Source organism: Dermacentor variabilis, chromosome 5, assembly GCF_050947875.1.
Source record: "Dermacentor variabilis isolate Ectoservices chromosome 5, ASM5094787v1, whole genome shotgun sequence".
NCBI lineage: Eukaryota > Metazoa > Arthropoda > Arachnida > Ixodida > Ixodidae > Dermacentor > Dermacentor variabilis.
Window position 1 is genome coordinate 40,677,994 of NC_134572.1, and position 22,529 is coordinate 40,700,522.

A 22,529-nucleotide genomic window follows, 5' to 3' on the forward strand; every position below is an offset into this window, starting at 1 on the left:
CTCATCACTGTCATTAGGCGACACTTCGGCAATAACAGAGGCAACGATGGCGAAAAGTCAAACATCATAACTGACATATTTGTGGTCACCGAAGCACTGCGAAGCAACTTTTTCCTTTGCATTCCACATGCCACACACCGTAGTCAACGGTAGATCCCTCTCGCATGCCAGTGCCGACTTCTTCATGCGACGTTTGATAGCACGAACAATGTCCAATTTTTTCTTGTTTGCTGAGCACCCAGTTTTTGTCCAAGCTTCGGCATGACGCGAGTCATAGCTTTCATGATGCCACAACACAGGCAACAACGCTCTACGACTCTGGCACGGCGCTGAAATGACGTTGATGTTGATGTGGCTTCACCCTTGCAAGTGCCCTCTGCGTTTGCGCCTTGAGGCTCGTTGTCTACCGGGCCCACGTATCACCATGATTGCGCGACGAAAAGTGGAAGCGCTACATGTTAACTGATACGCGTGCACAATAAGCTGGTACAGTTTATGCATAAACAAAACGCATTAAGTTTAGTGGCCACTGAGTCGGGGATTTGAGTTTACTACTTTTAAAATGAAACTACTGTTTAAGCGAGTACAGTTTAACAAAGTTTTACTGTATCAAGGTTTAACTGCAGTAGTGATCTGTATGTGCGAGCTTATATGATGTGCAAATACAGTCAACTCCCGTTAATTCGACCCTTGCAGGGACCTCAAGAGTTTGTCAAATAACAAACAACAGTAAAATGGAAAAATGCATATTTTTTCATTTCTTGAAGTCAATTGTGATGTATTCTGCGTCTTGCTTTTGAAGCGCGAATCAGTAGACCAGCGTGCAGTGAAGAGTGCAGACATTTTTAAATGATGTCTCAATGTGACAGGACACAAAAGAAGTGGCAATAGATGGCTTCACAGGCAGAAGGAGCATTGGCCAGTAAAACATAAAAATAAAACAGTTTCACGCCTGATTAAGTAGTAGCGCATCATCTGCTGAATTTCTTGTGTTTTCAAGCTTTTCGTAACAGTTGCACGCATGAAAAGTCAGTGGAGGTCAAATAATTTATCAGCATGGTTTCTCACTGCGACTTTTATGTTTGAAAAAAGATCAACTAATGAAGTTTTACTTTGACTAAATTTGGTTTAGTTGATTAGTATATTGTACCACTAAACCAATCTTGGCAAAGCCGTAGAGCTCATAATTGCATAGCTTCTATTTGATTTTTTTTTTTTCTTTAGAAGCTTCTAAACCACCTAAGCAGACGATGCGCGCATGTGGTGTTGCTATGATGTGTAAGTCCCAGCATGCACGTCTTGAGACTTCTGAGCATGCCATGTGCGCTGGGCACTCGTGCTGGCTCACGTAGCCACACCTGGAGAACCACAGAGACCAATCTAAGCACGCATCAGTCCAAGTGTCATACACAGGGAGAGGGATTGTCACGGCACTAAGCCTGCTCGGCCAGTATGGCCTCCGGGATTGTGGAGGTCTTGCCAGAGAGCCGCAGGTTAGGTTAGGTAAGGTTGGGTTAGGAGACACCACCGAGCAGCAACGGTGGTGTTTTCTTCCCCAGTTGCTGTATTGAAACATATTTTGTCAGCCTTGCGGGAAGCTCCAGCTTGCAATTAAAACGTCAAATTTAGGACGGAGACTCCTCTACAATATCTTAAACTAGACTTTTTATGCACGCTAAAATTTTGTTGCATTTGGCCTTTAAGAGAAAAGTTAAATTAACAGGAGTTGACTGTATTTGTAATTAGTAAAAGCACGAACCAAGTTTTTCATTCAGAATTTTGAGGTATTCCATTTTAACTTCGTACCGCACTGTAATGACAGTCACTGGAGGCTTCAAAAGAGAGAGGCATTTGCAGCAGGCAATGTGATGGCCAAATAAATGTCTTCTGTCAGCTCAACTGAAACTATCAACCGATTCTCATGCCCACAGGACTTCACTTTTTAAATTATATATTTATGTGGTTAAGCCTGCATTGTTCTTCGATGGTTCTGGGGATCTTGGGTAGCAAATGTTTCCTATTTGGTGAGGTAAGATTCTGTTTCCTTGAATACCTTGATTCAAGAAGTATAGGTTGCATAAAAAATTACCTAAGCTTTCACTGTGAGAAAAATGCAGCAGTGTTTTGATGAGCACATTCATACAGTGTGGTGAATTGTGTTTAGGACTAAAAGTGCATGCACACCACAGTGCGGCAAGTTTGGTGCATTGCCAGGTACCTGACAGCTCACAGGAATACATCATGCAACAGGCAAGTTATACCCCTGCCACACAGGCACAGAAAATGACATTAACTGGCTAATGCCTTAAACTTCATGCTTAATGGCATTAAAGCTTAATGCCATTCGCAACATAGTGCATTCTGGTCACTCACTTGCCATCAAATAGCTACTCTCGTTCCCAGTGTCTCCGCATTCTGACGAGACAAAACAGATTCTTAGTGAATAACAATTAATATGTTCTTCACTTTCATCAAAAAGTTGCTCTTTCTCATGGCATAGTGTGTTCTTACAATTATTACAACTCACTTGGCCGTCGAATGCATACTCTAATTTCCAGTGTCCCCGCCGTAGCTGTAGTGACCACATTCTGATGATATTAAGCTAACTTGTAGTCAAAAACAAGTGCATTCTTCACTTTTTTAAAAGGAGCTCTTTATTTTCGTAGAGATCAACAGGCGATCTTGCCGCTACGCACGGCTAGAGCACTAATCGTGAGCGCGTTAGCCAGGAGAAGCTGTTCGATTGTACAGCAGCGGTTCCTTGCCTTGTTGGCCTCATACTGAAGCCTTCGAATTTCTCAACGATGTTTTGCTCGAAGAAGCACATACACCAGAACAAAATGGAGCACACGGTCAAATTCTTCATGATCGCGGCTTGAAGGCTTTAAAGTTGTGAGCGACATTTTTCCAATATCAATGCTTTGGCTGCGCTATAGCTAAGCTACGGACTGGCTGTCGAGCTAGCTTTGGCTTCAAACAGCTTACAGCTGGGTGCAGCAATGACATTCCTGAAGTAAACTACATACAATACGCCTATTAATGTTTCGCACGCCATTTTTTAAACATCTGCTGCCTAAATAACTGTTTTTTTTATTGTATTACGATTGGCAAGCAAACTTAACCATATCACTGCAGCTATCGCCATCACAACATTTAATGTCATTAAGTCAACTCTAGGCCTAGCTGCTTTGACGCTCGCTATGAAGCTTCTTGCCCTTGGATGCTGTGATGGTTAGCATTGGGCATGAAATAGATGGTAGCTGGCCCATGCAGTCGTCCAACTCATCCATGCTAAGGATGTTGTTGAAGGGAGAGACTTGTTCTCAACGAGAACGAGGAATATGGGATTTATTCACAGAATCTACATGAGAATGTTACAGTTCATCAGTCTAGCATGACTGAAAGAGAATGCACACCCAGCAGCCGTGCAACAACTGCTTTTAAACACACTGTCCTCCCTAGATCCCTAGGCGAGGGAAAACGGCCGTTCAACCTTAGACCAATTCAGAGCGTCCAAAGTTATCGTAGCCGACCCGCCTTTGAGGGGGATGGTTTACAAACTCGCTTCCGCACAGGTTTCACTGACCACACCAAGTGGAGAGGGTTTTCGCAGACACACGGGTCTTGTCCTGAGCAGGCGCCTCTTGATCCCCGAGTTGACCCCGCAGACAGTGGCTGCCCCGTCTGTCCATTGACTTCTGTCCATTGTCTGTCCATTGCCATTGACTTCTGTCCATTGTCCATTCTGCCAAGTCTGTCCATTGTCATGACTTCTAAGGCCCGTGAGATGGCGCCGCAGAACATCGTCCAGGAGTTCCCCCGCTCCAAACAAACCGGGACGGTCACGGCGAATCCACGAACAATACTTGGTCCGCTGACTGTGTCTAGACATCACGGCACCGTTCGGCTGGGGACGCGGCGCATTGTCGTCCTTACAAAGCGAGTCACCTCAGCGGGCCAGGCAGGTTTCGTAGGTCGCTTTCCCAAAGATCACCAGCCCCCACGGGTCGAACATAACAGTGCCGTGTTTTTTATTGAAAGAATTCGCTGCTGTCAGCAATGCCACAGACTCCACCTTTGTGGTCCTCGCAATTGGCTTAGAAGCTCGGAAAGCACGGTGCATTGTATAATACCGGTTGCCGAAAGTCAGCTTTGCCTCTGTACAGAAATGTTACTTGGTGACACGTACGCAAAAGTATTGCAGTGAAGCATAAGCGTGGGAAGGAGCTGTTGCCACAGGACACAGTATGTATTCCTTAATTATACACGCGTGCGCACGGTATTTCTTGTCACCGTACGAGCACCGATGTGCCTAATATGTGCACCGACAGGCCTCTGAGTGTTTTTGAATGGGTCTGTGGCAGTTTGAGCCCTGAAGGGCAGTAAATGACATGCATTTATTTTTTCCAACGAGTCGATTTTTCGGACGTTTTGGCACCCCCTAAGGAGTTCGAAAAATTTGACATGGACTGTGCAACAGACCAAGAAGATGCTTCAAACGGTCCGTGGGGTGAACGAGTAGCGGAAGGAGGACAAGAACAGAAAGGACCTACGCATTGAGGAATGAATGGGAAAGGAAGCATGCTGCTGCCATTTTGAAGGAGCTTGAGCTCAAAAAACAAAGTGTTGGCTTATGCCAAGATGCAGGTGTCCCTCATCCAAACTAAAATAAACTCTTTAAAGCAGTGAAACACAACACTGAGGCGATGTGCGTGGGCTGAGAGTATGTTAGGACAGTTGAGGTTGACTTACGAGCTGTTGAGAGAGAATCTCGATTGTAACAAAGTGCAGGCCTCGTACCACTGAGCTTGCTATCAGTTGATAGAAATAGCTCATGTTTGAAAATATTTGCTTCTGTATGCATCTTCTGTTTATTCGTATTTGGCAATGTCCGACTCTATTTGCAATTTTTTTTAAGACATTTTATTTGCTGTACATCTTACTAACCCCTCCTTTCTGTTCTCTTTTTGAATAACATAAACACTACTCCTTAGTATTCAAATTAGATTGTCGTCTTTTTCTTTTATTTCTTTTCATATGCTTACTAGAGAGTGACAGCATCGGGCGATATGGTTTCAGCCCGTCTTGACATAAAATATAGTTCTGCATCACTAAGGGAATTTCGCAAAGGCACTCAGGGAAGACCTGGAAAACTCAGGGAATTTGGAAATGTCAACTTGGTAGACGCCTTGCATTTACCAGAGCACTTGTGTCAGGGACAGTACGTATGGACATTATCAGTGCTTCCGGAAAGTGTGCCCAGTCCTTTATTTTTTTGTACGTGCATATATAAATTTGTGCACTGCCCTCAAGTGTAAAACAGTGGCATATGTTCAGGAGGATTATGGAATTTCGCAAAGGCACTCGGGGAAGACCTGGAAAACTCGGGGAATTTGGAAATGTCAACTTGGTAGACGCCCTGCATTTACCAGAGCACTTGTGTCAGGGACAGTACGTATGGACATTATCAGTGCTTCCGGAAAGTGTGCCCAGTCCTTTATTTTTTTGTACGTGCATATATAAATTTGTGCACTGCCCTCAAGTGTAAAACAGTGGCATATGTTCAGGAGGATTATGGCCTTTCCAAGGGCGTCTTTCACACCTGCCATCCCACATCGTACAATAATGTAGAAAATATTTCTAATGTGTTGGTGATTTGCAATGGCTCCTTGCCAGTGGGAGCAGCCTGCCGCAGATTACATGTGCCAGCAGCGGTGGCAGCGGCGGCAGCAACAACAAAGGTGAAGATGACACAACCAGCAAAGGTGGTACAAGTGGAAGTCCAGGCGAGGAAGATGAGGAGCCAGTCTTGCCCCCAGGGCTGGTGCGGTGGCGCGAGGGGGTGGCGGCCTGCCAGACGGCTGCTCAGTTGGCCATGTGCTTCAGCCAGCTGGAGACGTGCATTGCCTGGGATCGCTCCTTTATGAAAGCGGTGAGTAGGTCGGGTGTCTCGGGAACTTTGAAGCTTTTTTCATGTTTTTTAGACATTGCCATCTTGACAGTACTCTGCTAGCATTAGATTATGTCGCATTGCAACAGGGCTTTAGCTAGGGCTGGTTAGCACGACATGATTCTGACTGCTACAAAGTGACATGAAACGTAACACAAAGGAAGAATAAAGATGTATGATTGCAAGTAAATGTTGAGAGGCTATGGGTGCTCCAAAAAGACTTATCATACCCTGTGCATGTAACATAAAACTAAAGTGATTCAATGCACATGTGCATTTTCAAGCAAATGCTAAATTCATTTTGGGGACTGCAAAGAAAGGAAAAAAAAAGCATAATTGTTGGTTTATTCAGCGTCGCTGCAATAAAGCTGTGTTATGCGGTGAAGCCTGTCTAGAGCGGTGAGGAGCCACTGTCTGGAAACATTGTACATGGCCCTTTAAACGGCCCAGAAACACTTTTTGAACAGAGTAAAACATGTCGCTCTTCTGTTAACGAGGCTCCTGTGAAAATGCGAGCCAAATATTGCACTCCATGCAGCACGGAATTCACAATCTTGTGCCACAAGCAGTGAACATTCCTTTATCCTCGCAGCCATAGTGTCGTCATCAAAAGTATTTGGCCTACCAAATGCTATTGGCTGATTTCGTGATAGTGAGAACATTCGCAATAATACATAATTGCTCATTTTGTGTTAAATAAATAAAAAATATGTATGTCTGCAATCTCAAGAAGACACAAATAACTGCACTTAGCTGCATCTGCTGCGCATCGCTTGCGAGATGGCAGCAGTGTGCTGCATAGCAAAGCCTACCGCAGCTGCAGGAGGGTGCCATGGCTTTTCCTTCTTGCATTCTTCACTATGTAGCTTCCAGCATGCTAGCGGAGATGAAAAGAGAGAGAAAGCAGAGTATCGGTGCAATAACAATTTGGACAATGAACTTTAATCATGAGGCCATCCTATGATTAATTAGAGAAGTGTTTAAGGGCCCCTTTAATTATACACACACTTGCACTGTCTCTGGTCCCACTTTGAGTGCCAAGACATCTAGGAACTATACTGGCAGCCATTCAGAGCTGTTTCAGCTTTGCTGTGGCAATTTGTCCCCTTCCTCACAGTTACATTTTCCCTGCTGTTAGATTTGTTTCCCTGCCATCCCTTCAAAAACTTGTCAATGGAGTTCTACTATATCGACCTACAGTAGAATCTCGATAAACGGAAATCGCTTAAACGGAACAGTCGCCTGTAGTTTGGTTGGTTTTGTATTCACATAACGTAAAAAAACTTTCGGTAATCGGAACTAAAATTTCCGCGTCACCGTGTAAACGGAACCAAAAATGAAACTTCTTGGCAGACCCATTGTCAGTTTTTTCCGGTTCCGGCTGTTTCTTGTTTTTAGTCGTAAGCCTCACCTCGTTGGTAGTCAGCCGTGTTTTTGCAATGAATGAGCAGTTCTTGTGTTGTTTTAGCGCAGTTCTTATCCTAGTCGTTCGTCAGTTCAAGTCGCCGAGGTTACAGGGCTTAGCCCCCGCCGCCTCGTTCGTGCCGTCGTGGGGCCATTCATGCTTCATTGCCATGTTGGCGTTTTCTGACATTGGTGGCTTGTAAGTGCTCGCGAAGTTGAGGCCTAGCCTCTGTTGCTTCAATGGCGGCACAGAAGTGTGCACACCATGCGCTTACATTAGAAAAGAAGATGGACATTATTCTTGACTTCGAAAGTGGCTCTTACACGAAGTCGGCACTTGCGACGAAGCACGGCGTCCTGAAAAGCAGCTTAACGAGGATCCTGCACGACAAGTAGAAGCTACGGGATGTCTTCGAAATTTCGCGATTTGGGCTCCAGAGGAAGCGTCTGCAACAAGGCGACCACGAAGAACTAGAGAAGTGTCTCGTGTTATAGCTTAGGAGAGCCCGGAGCCAGAACATTCCCATCAACGGACCACTAATCCGTGCCATGGCAGAAGAGTTTGTCCTTCAACTCTGGCTAACAGACTTCTTGTGCAGTGAGGGCTGGCTGACAAGGTTTAAAGACAGAAACGTTCTTGTTTTTCGCACCATTGCAGGAGAAGCCGCAGCAGCTGATGCGACAGCGTGTCGCGACTGGCGCGCAGGGCGGCTTCCGGAGATTATGTGTCAATTCAAGGACGATGACATCTACAATGTAGATGAAACCGCGCTTTTTTTTAAGCTCCCACCAACGAAATCGGTGGCTTTCAAAGGTGAGAAATGCACAGGTTGCGAACTGAGCAAAGAAAGACTGACCGTTCTTGTAGGAGCGAACATGTCGGGCAGCGACAAGTTGAAGCTGCTTGTGATCGGGAAATCGAAAAACCCTCGCTGGTTTTAAGGGCATAACTAATATGCCCGTGACTTACGAGTCAAACGCAAAAGTGTGGATGATGCAAGCCCTCTTCAACAAATGGCTGCACACCGAGGATGCGCGATTTTCGCGGCAGAAGAGGAAAGTACTTTTCCTTGTTGATAACGGTCCTGGACATGGGTCTGTAACAGGACTGAAGTCGATTCAGTTGGGAGTTTCTCCCGTCCAACACCACGGCACTGTTGCAGCCCATGGATCAGCGCGTTATTCAAGCACTGAAAGCCCGCTTCTGCAAAGGTCTCCTGCAGAGGATGCTGGTGTGTATGAACCAGAATAAGAAGTACAAGGTGGACATTCATGGCGCCATTCATCTTATTGCCGATGCCTGGAGGCACCTGACTGCTAATACTATAGCAAATTGCTTTAGGCACGCGGGATTTTTTTCGAGTGACCAGGCATCTGACTTGCAGGATTTGCCTGAATGTGACGGTGAAGATGCGCTTGAAAGGCACGAGGTTGTAGAGCAGTGTGCTTTAAAGGAAGTCCATCTGGACTTTGATGAGTACGTGCACATCGATGGTGATGTGACTTGCCCTGAAAACACGGTGGAGAGCATTGTTGCTGAGGTGTGTGATGAAAAAGAAAGTAGCCAGAAGAGGAATCTGAAGGGGTAGCTACCGTGGAGCCTACCACACTTCAAGGAGCAGGATCAGCTGTGCAGTATCTCAAAAAATTTTTTCTGAAGGAACCAGGATCTGAAATGTTTGTCCAAAGCTTAAGTGCCATGGAGAAAACAGTCCTAAAGATGTAGTTCCAAGGACTCGAACAAAGCAAAATTGGTGCATTTTTTAGTGCACAGTGACTAATTGTTGCCAAATAAACTTTGTGAGTGCTGTACCAAAACCTCTTGCAGTTTTCTTCCTTTCTGAAAAACTTATCAGATACATTCACCTTCTAGTACTTAGAGTTCCATAAGATGGTATTAAGAGTGCACGCACATAAATCTGCACTTTTGCACATCTCTCTGAGTAAACGGAACTCCTGTTAAATGGAACTAATTTTTTTCAGTCCCTTGGAGTTCTGTTTATTGAGAGCCTACTGTATTTTGCTATCCCCTTTGAGTTTATTATCTCAGAGACAGACTGTATTGCAAATCATACGATTGTTGTTTGACAAATATACTGTGTTTACTTGTGTAATGAACCCTCCCCCAAATTGATGTTAACATTTCTGGAAGAAAAAAAAGAAGAAAAGGAGGGAAAGGGGGCTTTTCCCCTCTTTTCTGTTCTTTTTTAGAAATGTTAACATCAATTTCAGGGGAGGGTTCATTATGCAGGATAAAAAACAAAGGTTACGACAGATTTATAGGAGTTAAAATTTCATATCATGATGTATATAAGGAACTCTCTATTAAAACCTTACCTGTTCGGTAAAAGCACATAAGCAACATATGTGTAACGAATTTGTTTTATTCATGTCACTAGCCGGCTAGTTGTTGATCCTATGTGCAACTGGAACTGTTGTCACTCGCCTCACTGACATCGCTTGCTGCTGCTTTGTCGGCGGCTGTGGCCTGCACGTGGTTCTCAATGAGCTCGTGGGACACTGTGAAACCTTCGCTCTGGAGCCTGTTGACATATTCCAGAGCTTCATTCTCCACAAGGGGAAACTTGCCTTTTCGCATTTAAACGCACGGTCATATTTTTTTGGTAGCACAAAGCTCGTCCTCTTGTTTTTTGCTAGTAGCATACACGCACCACCTCGTCACTTAAATGCCGGCCAACCACAAAGTTCCCATGCTCCAATGCATGCTCAATGACCTTGAGTTTAAAACAGCCCATATAGCTAGCCCATCGTAGCTTACGCAGCGCATGCCCAAGGAAGCTCTCTGCAAAACACAAACAGAAGCACAGATGGAATGGTGGTGAATTTATGTTGTTTGTTGCTTTGTTTGTGCACTGCTACGCTTGCGTGGTGCTGTAAGTGAGGAGGTTTCTTTTGCATTTGACAGATGGCGTTCCATCACAAAAAGGCATATTTAAGTTGTGACTCACATCGCCGAAGACTGTTTAGCATAGTTTTTATACTGCTTTTAGAATTTTCGCATCATTGTTTGAGGTATAACTATGTGATTTTACATTACTGCAATCATCGATGGAACCGGCAATTGCACCAAAATAAAGTGAACAGGTATTACATACCCACTTTTGAAGTGGGGTGCTCCTCTCCCCCCCCCCCTTCCCCCACACACATACACATACACACAAAAGTATTTTCTCATCCACAAAAGTGGGCATAGGTTCATTACGCGAGTAAATATGGTAATTGCTTGGTTACAGTCACGGCTGTATTAAACGTTTGTGCACAACATGGCCGACAAAAATACAATTGTTGATGTTTTTTACATCAAACTTGTAAATAAGTTCCTTTATTGAGTCGTCAAAGCATCAAAATATACTTTCAGGATCCCACGAAATAGTATGAATGACTATTTCATAGGTGCTGCTATCTTGATAACTTTGGCAGCTAACATAAGCATCATCTCATTATTAAAGGGGCACTAAAGGTTACTATTAAGTCAACGTGAACAGTTGAAATACCATCACAGAAATCTTGAAACGCTTGTTTCGTGCCAAGGAGAGACTTATTTTAAGAGAAAACGCGTTCTGAAGCGTCCGCGTACCTCTAGCGCAGTTCAAATCGCCCGCCCTCCGATCGAGGAGTACTGACATCATGGTCTCATAGTGACGTTGCGCCATCGGTGAGTAGAACGGCGTCCGGAGACGGCGCTACGGCTTTTCTGCGCAAAACGCGAACGCACGGCCAGAAACAGAGCCAAGACAGAGCCGACAGCACAGCGAAAGCGGGAGTATGGTGGCTAGCGGAAGGAGAAACGAATTACGTCCCACATTACGTCCCACGGCACACGGAGAGTCCGTTTTCGTTAAACTATAGGCTGCGGCGAGCTCGCAGCGTGGTCGGCGTGGTCTATGAGAAGCGACGAGCCTTTTCGCACTCGCAACAGGGCATAAAAATGTGCGAATCGACGGAAAACTCGGCCTAGAAACGTGCTTCGCCACAGCCAGGGCTCAATACGACCCAAGCTGGCACGACCCAGATGTCGTTTCCCGCACCGCCACCAGGCGCCGCTACTATACCTCAAGCTCCAGCGCAAGACGCCCATAAGCTGGTACTTCATTCTATGACGCTAACTTCGACGCTCGTCGCAATGGACCCTGACACCAACAGATTGGCTCGCGATGGTGGGCTCAACTTCAGCTATTTGAGCACCGACGAGCGCGACCTGCTGCTAAAGGCTCGCACTGCCGGCGTCGTTGCGTACTACGACGGCGGCCTCGACACCGGCTCTCCGGAGCGGGAAAGCAACGAGGGCTTCCCACGACATCACATGGACGTGGCGTTCTCGCTGCTTGTTCCAAATGAAAGTTTCGCGAGCCAGCAGAACCCTTACAGCACGACGCGATAACGAAACTACTGAAACTCCAAAGCGTGCGCGGCGCAGAGTCGAGCGCGCAGAGTCGAGCGCGCAGAGTCGAGCGAAAACGAAACCTTTCGAACGCCCATATTACTGAAGGGTAACGTCAAAATGTTATTTTTTCTTAGAATCGAATAGACGTAGACAAGTAGCATTTTTTTCCGTCTTATAATCGAATGAAATGATATTTTTAATACGAGTAGTTGAGTATTAGTAACACAAATTATGAGGAGTCCTTTCGTCATCGGGCTAGTACCGGAATGTCGCTGGGGGGTCTCAAATCGTGTCATGCATTTACCTCAATTTCTCGGTTACTAAAGCTCTGTTCGCGATTATATTGACGCCTTAGACGTTCTAGAACATTGCTCTACCACTTTAACTTGAGTTTCTGGTAACTTTTAGTGTCCCTTTAAGTACTGCGGAGTTGAAAGGAAAGCCAGAATTACCATGTTATATCCATGACTTCCTTATATTGACTATTGTCATTTACTGCAGTTTGTGCCCAGTGTTGTGCACAACTTTAAACATGCAAAGAAGACTACAGCTCCGCATCCTGCCAAACTGCCATGTGGCAGCATTTGCAGTGAAATTTTAATAAAACAAGAGGAAAGACTCTCCGGTATGTGTAACGTGCGACTTTTTATCACCTGACGTGGCAGCCTTTATGATAGTGTCCTTATGTTCTGATGTCATGATTTTTCGCTTCTGCTTTCCATTTGGCTTGCTTATATTGTTGCGAAACTGGCGAAACAGTGATGCGGTTGACAGGAACAGCTAGCCCGCTGTGATGTGAACAAAGTTCATTGTATTTGAGCAGCACGTGGCACACAACAAAGTACGCTGACTATACAGCTGGGCCGATATTCTCGGGCGAGCCCCCACGACTTTTGGAGATAGTTTCACTTACGTGTGATGTTGTGAACCCGTCAAAGTGTACAGCTTTCAGAGTTTGGCGCAGCACCGGAAGCCCGTGCCAGTGAAACTATCTGATCCGCCACTCTCTCGTGGCACCGCGGCTCTGCTGTTAACTCTGTCTGCTGTGTGAGCGCACCAACTTGGCTTGGCTGCCTCGTGCCGGTTTGACGCAATCTCGGAGGTCACGCCTAACTGCATCAGCCAGCGCAGTGCGCTGCAGTGAGAGAAGTGGAGGCACTGGATTTTTTGGCATGCCGCACACAAGCATCATCATGGGTATGTGGTGCAGCTAGGCATGGCCCCCGAGATTACGATTTCGGAGGGTGCACCTTGCTTTGCCAGCTATGTGCCACAGCAAGAGAGAGGTGCGTTAAGATGTGCTGCCTGTGCACAGCTGCTGTGTGCGCGGCTACAGCTGGCGATGAGAAAGACTAGTGTAGCTCGACAGCGTATTTGGCACGGGAATTTTCAGTTGCGCGCCGAACGAGTGTGAATGATGTGCTCAGTGCGCAATGCTGGGTACTTCTGGTTTCAGAGACGAATGTTGTTCGTTATATCCATTGGCAGAACAATCTTAATTTGTTAGAATGAGGTTTTAAACACACGGATATCTGTGGATATTTCAAGGGGAGCTACATTTACTTTCTGTCAATTATTTTGTTATATTTGGTCTCATTGCATTGAGGTCCAAGTGTATATTGAACATGTAGCATGAAGTACAATAGAAGAATCGAGATACCTCTGCAGCCACCTTGAAAAGAATTTGAAAGAAATGCCTTTTTCTTATTGGTGGGTTAGGGGGTGATATGTGTGAACAGAGGGTGACAATGTTTCTCTTCCTTTTTTTCCCAGAGCTGTCAGTTCTGCCACAGTGGAGACAATGAGCAAATGCTTCTACTCTGCGATGGGTGTGATAAGGGCTACCACACCTATTGCTTCAAGGTCAGTGTGCTTTTCAAAATCTGATTGCAAAGCTATGCATACCCAATTTTGCATCACTTGTCCTTCGTATTTCTCCTTTGTTTTGTGCATTCCTTCACGAATCAGTGTTTTTTGCCTTGTTGAATACTACCAGAGCCTGTACCTCTTCCTACATCTGGGTCATCATTTTTTCTACTATAAGTGTTGTTTTAGGATGGCACATAAAAATACTAGTTGCAGCTCAAAAAAAAAAAAAAATGTAGGAAAGTTTAATAGCAGAACTCAATGAGGAGATACCAACTGCTTATTTAATTATGTCTTTGTCATTGCAGCCCAAGATGGATCGCATTCCAGACGGTGACTGGTACTGTTATGAGTGCTTGAACAAGGTAAGTAGCTAAGCAGCATTTTACGTACTATATTACTCCAGTAGTGATGCTGCATCTAGTCATGTCACGCAGTTCTAAAGGCTTAGATACTAAGTGCTGTCATAAAAGTGCAGACTGACAAGTATATCAAAGAAAATCGAAAGAATGAAAGTGGAGTGCATTTGGCAGGTTCTCCCTAATTACAGACAGCAGCCTATCTATATCTATTTCTGAAACGTATGTAATTGGTATCACTATAGGTACGTTGGTTACACGTACCAGAAAGCATTGCTTTTGGCACATTTGTCCAGCAGGAAATCCTCCTCCAAGCTTGCCAACTCTGGTATACAAAATCCCGTCTTTCCCAGTGATCGTAGCAACCTGCTACTGGAAGAGGCCATGCCTAAAAGTTTCATTAATGGAGGATCACATGCAATGTTACTAATATATCTGCTGGGAATATCGACTTGTTCCTGTCCTGATTTCATACACCCAAAGAAAGAATTCGCCATGGTATTAAAATTGAAGGGACCAGCATGCATTTTTGCTAACATTTCAAATGAGTTGCAAGATGTGTGGTTGATTTTGATGTGCCCTGGTTGAGTTTGATGTGCCCTCCACAATTTTTTATGAAAAATTGTCTGGACAGAACAAGGCCAATTCTCGGCGCAACTAACTGCAAGTGCACTGCTCCATTGCTATCTCATAGCTCACATGATATTTTCGACTTCCCTTTTGGCATAAATAAAGGTTCAAGCCCTCTAAATCCTAGAAAAAAAAATACTGGCAAGCATCAGAGCTCTCTAAATAACTTTTCTCTGCGAACCAATCTCGGTTGCAGTACATGGCGGCTGGATGTCTCGTGTAACGTATGATACATTGGGTCACACCACTCCTGTGATCACTAGTACTACCATGCGCAAATGCAGCCAAAATAAACACATGCAGCATTCAAGTTAATTTTTTTATAAGCAGCAAAATCAAGTGCCTGCCTACTTCATATTTGACAAAGAACAGCACTAACAAAGACAAGGATGAAAAATTAAGGTAGTTTTGGACATGAGTGTTCACACACACGAGTACATGAACCTAGTAATTCTTTGTCTTCGGCTTGTTAGTGCTGTTTTTTGTCAACTATGAACATGCAACATCTTGCCCAACTTTCCCAGCTACTGTCTGCCTGCATTTTTAGTTGCTAAGTATCATTCTTTCACGTGAAAGAATCACGTGGTAAAGTTTCTACAACTTCAAGAGTAACTGTCATTACTAAATTCACAGCAGGAAATAGCACCCCACCCTCTTTTCCTCCCTTGCGCAGCTCCTGTTTAAACTTAGAGTGGCTGTGCTTTGGTAGCAAAATGTCTCCCTCCCTCAAAATTTCATACTCTGTGCCTTATCGAATTGCTGCCAGGGTGTGTGTCTCTCTGCCCAAGCATTTTGGCCTTGTGACTGTCTATTTGCAAAGTGTGAGTGTTCTGAAAAGGTCCACTGATGTCTCCACTTGTGTCTGTTGCAGACCCAGGACGAGAAAGTGTGCATCCTGTGTGGTAAAAAAGGCAAGCTTGTACGCTGTGATGCCTGTCCAAAGGTCTTCCATCACACCTGCTTGGAACCACCACTCTCCAAGTGAGTCTCTCTTTCTTTGTGGTACCATATTGTTTTGGTGTTTCAGTAATGCAGGCTATGTGAGCACGAAATTGAGAGTAGTCACACACGCTTTGAAACTGCCATGGAATTCCAAAATTGAGAGTGGTGAGATACCAGAGTTGCACAAATTAGGATTAGTAGCTGCTTGGAGTGTGCTTCTATAGAGGAAAGGCAGCATCCTTGTGACTCAAGACACATTAAGCAGCCACAGTAGATCACCTGGCGTTACAGGCATGAATCGCTGCTTAGTACATGCATCAAATTAAGCATTCATATAGAAGAAGATTCAAATTCAAAACTCAAACATCCACACAGGCTTAGTAGTTACTGAATTCAGACTTGTCATCCGGTACGTGCAAGCATATGCAATATTTAATGGCTTCGTACTCAATAATTTGGACATAACTGGCCACGCAATGATTAATTCTGACAATCCATGCTGAGCTGGGAGTCCAACCTTTTTTTTCCCCTCATTTAAGGCACTGTCAGTGGCACATCAATGTGGTTACGGCATATTAATTTTGAGCTTAAGCAAGACGATCGGCACGTTTCAGAAGGTGTGGTCACACTGCGCGCTGTACCAAAACAACACGAGCATGCGAGCCCACAATGTAGTTTCAGTGATATTCGCGCTTTGATAAGTATGCTTGTTTCATAGCATGACACTGAGGTGTAAACACTTTTCACATCACTCGTGGGCATTTGTCAAGAGCATGACAGCTGCACTCTTCCGCAGTTATATTTCGGTTTTCTATGGAAAGTTGGGCAGAATTCTTTTTCCGCTGAAGTTAGCATCAGTTCTTGCATTTCTGATGCCAATTATGAACTCCTCAGATGACAAGCTTCAAGTCTTGCATTAGGATCAATCGCCTGACTCTTTCAGTGCCATGCATGCTGTAACACTGTTACCTATAGACGCCAATGTATTCGGTGAGGAGCCACGTGAAGTCTCGCGAAAGTGATCGCACCTCTGAAACTGATTGACCAAAACTATTGCTCCTGGTATATATTGAACATCTGTGATAGATTAATGGTTACTGGCACCATCTTGGAAAGATTCTGTGCAGTCTATGCGCGGCCAGCGGGCTTATAGTTTTGAGATTTCGCTAATCTCAGAACTCCACTTATCTAGGAATTTTTCTCGGTTTTTACAACTTTGCTTTAACAGGGCTTTACTGTAGTTACGAATTCCTGGGGAATGTAACAAACAATTTTGCACCTAATTCACAACATACACCATGCGTAGGCCAGCTTTGGGTTTGGAGCAAGGTTCCTCATGACATTATGAAAGCAAGAAGAGGTAGCTACCTGCTGTACACTAGCCACTGAGGCACAGTTCAATCAGCATAGTGCAGTGGTTGCAGAATGTAAAGGTGTTGCTGAAAGCTGTGCACATTAGGCACATGGCTGGAAAATAAGGGAGAAGGTGGGAGGGTCGCTCTGCAACTCCACAGAACTGATAATTGAGGACCAGGCTTATCCTGTGTGGAATGCAGAGAAGTACAGAGTTAAGCAGAAATGGCAGGACAATGTGGTGGTGGTGGATGCACAGCTTTCGGCAGTAACTTTATGCTTGTGGTGTAGCTTGCGACTATTATTTGTTTTCCTGGCTTCTTACATGTTTTCGTGTGTCTCCTTCCTCCCCCCCCCCCCCCCACCCACCCATTTGTCTAGACCTCCTAAAGGGAAGTGGTGCTGCTCTGGGTGCGCAAAGGTAAGCGGTTTCTTCTCATTTGCTTAAACACTCTAATTTTTATGCAGGCCAATGTGTTCTTTCATATTAGGTACAACTCGATTGGGTTTGCCTGGATTGAAGGATTAGCCTCCACTATTATCATTGTGAATATTTTGCTATCTGGTAGCTGAAAAAAAATCTTACATAGAAATCTTGCAGATTTTGAGTGCTCATGCTTGTGTATACCAGCACTACAGTTGCGCGTTATGTGCACTATCTATCAGTCAGCACCTTCATATTGCTTATTGAAGACTAGCTGCTTTGTTTGGGACGCTAACATATTCTCAAACTATCTTTGGCTCGAACATCTTCCTGCATTCCACCGAGTTGAGCACAACTTCACCTTTCGACTGAGGAGTCGCTAAGCTTCCCAAGAATTGCCGTGAAGTGTCATTGATGAATAGCAGCACTAAAAAAATTCCCGCCATTCCCTCCTAGAGTGCCCCATAGATCAGCCCCTGAGCGAACTCCTTGTTCGCTCGCCTGTAACTCACTCGCTTCAGGCATTGTGTCTCGTGGTTCTCAGTAGTTTTGTGCCAGTGCTCTAAACAGCTCCAAGCTCTGCTTACTCAAAGTGATTCATCAGAGGCATGTGAGCAGCTTCCCTTAAGCTTTTTGAGACACAGCGCAACAAAAATTACAAACACAAGAAATGTGGACAAAGACAAGTGCTTGTGTCTGTGGTTTTTATTGTGCTAAGTTACTAGCTCAATTATGGAAAACCAACTAGCCCAACAATCAACTCTTTTTGAGACACTCTTGCGTTATCTGCATGCAGGGTCGCAAGAAAGGGCGCCCTTCCAAGGGGGGAAGTCATGACAAGGACTCAAATAAAGAGTCAAACAGCCCCAGCAAGAAGGCTGCCGAGTCCACCTCATCAGCTGCAGCAGCAAGTGGCTCCAGTTCCTCTTCCACCACCCCTGGCCAGACCACCAAATCATCCAAGAGTGGTGATCGTAGGGAGAAGAACAAGGCCCAGGTGCTCAAGGATCTGGCTGCTTGCAGGTGAGTGACCACAAGACTTGTATTTGCCTTTGTGTTTTAAAAAAAATTATTAGTTCACAGGAGCCAGGAAGGTCAGAATAGTAGCCAGCATGGTACTATTGGTACTAGCTTGGTGCCACCACTGCGGTGGTTTAGCGGCTATTGTGTTGCACTGCTAAGCATGAGGTCGCGGGATCATATTTCAGCCCCAGCAGCCACATTTCGATAGGGGCGAAATGCAAAAACGCCTGTGGTTCTGTGCATTGAGGGTGCAATGAGGGCACGTTGAAGATCCCTTGGTGGTCAAAATTTATCCGCAGTCCCCCACTACGACGTGCCTCGTACTCAAATCATGGTTTTGGCATGTAAAACCCCACAATTCAATTCAAATTCAAAAATAGGGAAGAAAAGAACTTCACACTTTTGATTCTGCATCTTCCTTGCTTCTTATAGTGCCTGTGATCTTGCTCTGATCACAGGAGCACTCATTTGGTGCGATGAACTAAAACATCAGTAATGCCTCAAAGAAAACTTATGGAAATAAAGCATGTGCCTGGAACAGTTAACAAAAAATGTGTAGAGAAAGAAAGCTCCACTAGTACTGAGCAATCCACGGTACATTAGAGTGTGTGGTGTCTCAAACATGCCCTTGGGACAAAGGAATACCAACACAGTAGTGCAAACAAGCAAAGGGGTATTTATTAAGCCGTTTATACAATAAGGCCAGCAAGCCGAATTACTGCAAATAGAACATGTCGGTGGGCGTTAGTGAATCAAGAAAGTCCGACTCACTGTGACAGGATATTGAGCGAATATGTTCGCCCCATACCAGGCACCAATGCCTAATTGTTCGCGTGTCCAGTCAGGCAAACGTTGGCGCATTCGAATGATCTTGTTCGTCCGTCCCGGAGCCCCACTCGAAAACTTTTCTCAGGATGGTCTTATGAAACATGCCGACGGGTGCATGGAACATTTGCACACCCAGTGTTGCGACGCCTGTTTCTCTAACCTCTACCGGCGTTACTATTGGGTAGTGTGGCGTTGTAGACCATGGCGACCAGGCAGGGACAAGACGATTTCTAGTGCGAAACTTGCACTGTTTATTCAATGGTTGTTGAAGGATAAGAAGAAGAGAATGAATGAATTGAAAAAGTACATTGCGGGGCCCCTTAAATAAGCCCACTAATATCGTAGGTGGGATCTTGCTGACGTCAACATCACGTGACATGCACTGAGTACCCGTTGTTGCGTTGCAGCAGCTCCTTTTCTCCTGGGCGATGTTGCACATCCCCGTCGTTGCTTTGCGGCTGCTCCTTCTCCCCTGGGCGATGTTGCGTGTGCTTGCTTCCTCTGGCGGCAACCCGCAGAGTCTGGTCGGGGTTGGGTGGCTGATGCTTTCTCCAGAGTTGGACAGTTCGCGGAAAGTTCTCCCTTTGGTCGCACAGTTTGCGGAAAGGGTCTTCCTCTATTGTCAGTTTGTGAAAAGGGTTCTCCTCCAGAATCGCACACACACGAAGGGGCCTGTCATCACTGCGGGGCGCCTGCCAGACTAGCAACCACTTGAGACAACCATGGCAAATTAGGAATCCATCCTCCGTTTCGATTAGGCATGGTCTTTGAGCATCCTTTTTGTCTGGGGTGTTGCACGCCAGCCGTAGCACCAGCCAACCCCAAGCCAAAGAGGAAGAGGCTACCCCCTTTTGCGCCTGAGTACTGCGCCATTAGGTGGCATTAGTAGTGGAATGCTTGCACCATCTCTCGTACTATTCTACAACTAAACCGACTGCCATTGGCTCGCAGCCACACGAGAAAGCCGGATTACAGGAGACACGAGCCGTGTGGGGAAAACAGTATCGGGATGCGTGAGGGTCGAGTGTCCCCAGAAGTGACCGCTGCAGCCTTCATTGCCTATATGTGTGGCCTCTCCCTTTGACTTGACAATGTTTAAAGTGTTTAATGTCTTTGGAATACAGGCAAGTTTTCGTCATTGGAAGGGGACAGAAGCAAATGGCTGGTTGAGTGTGTCAGTGCAGATATAGTATTCGTGTAAGAAACTCATTGCCCAAGAAGCAAAGAAAGTGTGCCAAGAATTTCATTCATCAAGTTTATCTGTTTTGAATTTGAAGTAGCTGGCACAGCTTTTCACTAGCTGGCACACAGCCAACTGGAGATTGAATTGTGTGGTTGCATTTCTTCCCCTCTTCTTTTTTTCTGCTTCTGGCTCATTTTGGTTATGTTCATAGTGCAGTACATAATCTCAACCCGGGAAGGATTCTGCAACAAATATTATGGCAAAAAAAGTGACAGAAATGAAGTGAAAGAGCTGTGAAAGGTGGCACGCTTGCATGCAGGGGCATAAAGCTGTAAATCTTAATATGGCAAGATCAGTTGTATGTTTTTTCAGCAGCCCAGCACACACTGGTAGAATAGGAGAGGTGGCCAAACAACTCCTCTCGAGCTTATGTGAAAGTTGCCAGGCAGTGAAGTGGTCTTACATGCCTAAATAAGTGCTTTGCAAGCTTTCGCTGCTCATTGAATGATGGGTGATTATCACAAATTTTCTTGCATTAAGTGGTTGTTTATGTTACTACTATAATGCTGAGGCTTTTAGCCGGCATGGAACAAGTTTCCAATCACGAGTGTTGGTATATTTTTCCTGATGCATGAAAATTTCTACCGGTGAGTGTAGACAGTCAAAAGCATTTGGCTTGCGTGTCATTGTGCGTAGTATGGAGCTTATGAACAAAGTTACCTTAAGCAAGAGGTATAAGTAAATTGGTCGGTAGCACGATTAGCACTTGCCTAACTATTGTTGAGCTCTCGAAGGAACAGAAGAATTTGTTAAAGAAATGGAAGACAAACTTTTATTGCCGACATGGTACTTGCAAGCACAGGTAATATCCTCTAGAAAGTGAATTATCAAGGTTACATACAATGCACAATGACAAATGGTGCAGATATAACGATGTTGTAACTGGGCGCAGAAACACGAACTTCCTATGCCAGTTGTTGAGGTGCAGTAGTTTAAATCAGTTTTGACGGCTTGCTAATATTTAGTTTTGTCATCCACTTTTCAATTTATTCTTTTGCATACATGGCCCATTCTCACTGACACACAATCATGCAGCATGTTAGCTATGGTCGTTTTCTTGTGATCTTCCAAGGATAACTGATACCTATATGGCTAAATGGCAACAGTAAAGTCAAATTTTGATTCCCAATAGCACCAGACAAACAACAGCTTTGAAGACATAGGTCCTCGATTTCGTGTTCAAAATTTGGCATATTATCCCGCTGTTATTTCCCGCAAGTCAGAAGTTATATTTCTGCGTGCACGAAAGCCAACTGTGGATGGATACTGCCATGCTGACTTACAATCAGCAACTGTGACTTGCCTTATATTTTCTAACCCCCTTGCTGGCCCTGCAAAGAATGCAAAGAGCCACTTCAACAATGTAGTAATAAAAAAATTGAGTTACATATCCTTACGTGATATTAATGTGAAAGCATTGACTTTTCTAAATAATTGGCTACATAAATGATACGTGATTGTCATATATCGCCACATGTCCTTCACAACTCTACATTAATCCACCTTGCTCTAATTTGTAACAACCTTAATCTACTTTAATTCACATTAATTCATTTTAGTTCACCTTAATTATCTTTACCTTATGTCACCTTACTCTAACTTGTTCTAACTTTAATTCGCTATTACTACTGACGGCATACAAGATGCTGATGACTGGTGATCTTTGTTACCTCTTGTTGCAAAGCCGGCTTTTCTGCCTCTTGGGACACATAATGCTTTCACATTAATAATAATAATAATAATAATAATAATAATAATAATAATAATAATAATAATAATAATGCATGTAACACATTAATACTAAAGTTTCTAGTAAACTGTAAATAATTATCATTAACATGAAATATCTATTTGATCGTGAACATATAAAAAAATAATTCATTTGAACCATCAACCCCTTAGCGGTGACACAGTTTGGTCTCTAGCACCAATCTTTATTAAAGAAAATAACTAAATAAAAATAAGCAAGCAATGAAGAGTGAATTCACTGCGCCTCATGTGTTTCATGCTGTTCAGCGCTGTTGTCACATGAACGCTGCATCAGCAGATCTGTGCTAGCAGGCTGTTGACACTAAAAACTTCAGTATCCTATAACCCCTCTC

The 22,529-nt window shown here is 44.5% G+C and overlaps 1 protein-coding gene across 7 annotated transcripts in view; it reads left to right on the forward strand.

Annotated features, from left to right (window-relative positions):
* The window catches only part of LOC142582451 (bromodomain adjacent to zinc finger domain protein 2B-like), a 119,725-nt gene that overhangs the window by 90,551 nt on the left and 6,645 nt on the right, over positions 1–22,529 (forward strand). For all 7 annotated transcript variants that reach the window (XM_075692186.1, XM_075692185.1, XM_075692190.1 and 4 more), the window contains 6 exons: positions 5,677–5,932; positions 13,533–13,622; positions 13,934–13,990; positions 15,486–15,595; positions 17,291–17,330; positions 18,130–18,356. In XM_075692186.1, coding sequence (XP_075548301.1) covers positions 5,677–5,932; positions 13,533–13,622; positions 13,934–13,990; positions 15,486–15,595; positions 17,291–17,330; positions 18,130–18,356 — 780 coding nt within the window. The remainder of the gene's footprint in view (positions 1–5,676; positions 5,933–13,532; positions 13,623–13,933; positions 13,991–15,485; positions 15,596–17,290; positions 17,331–18,129; positions 18,357–22,529) is intronic.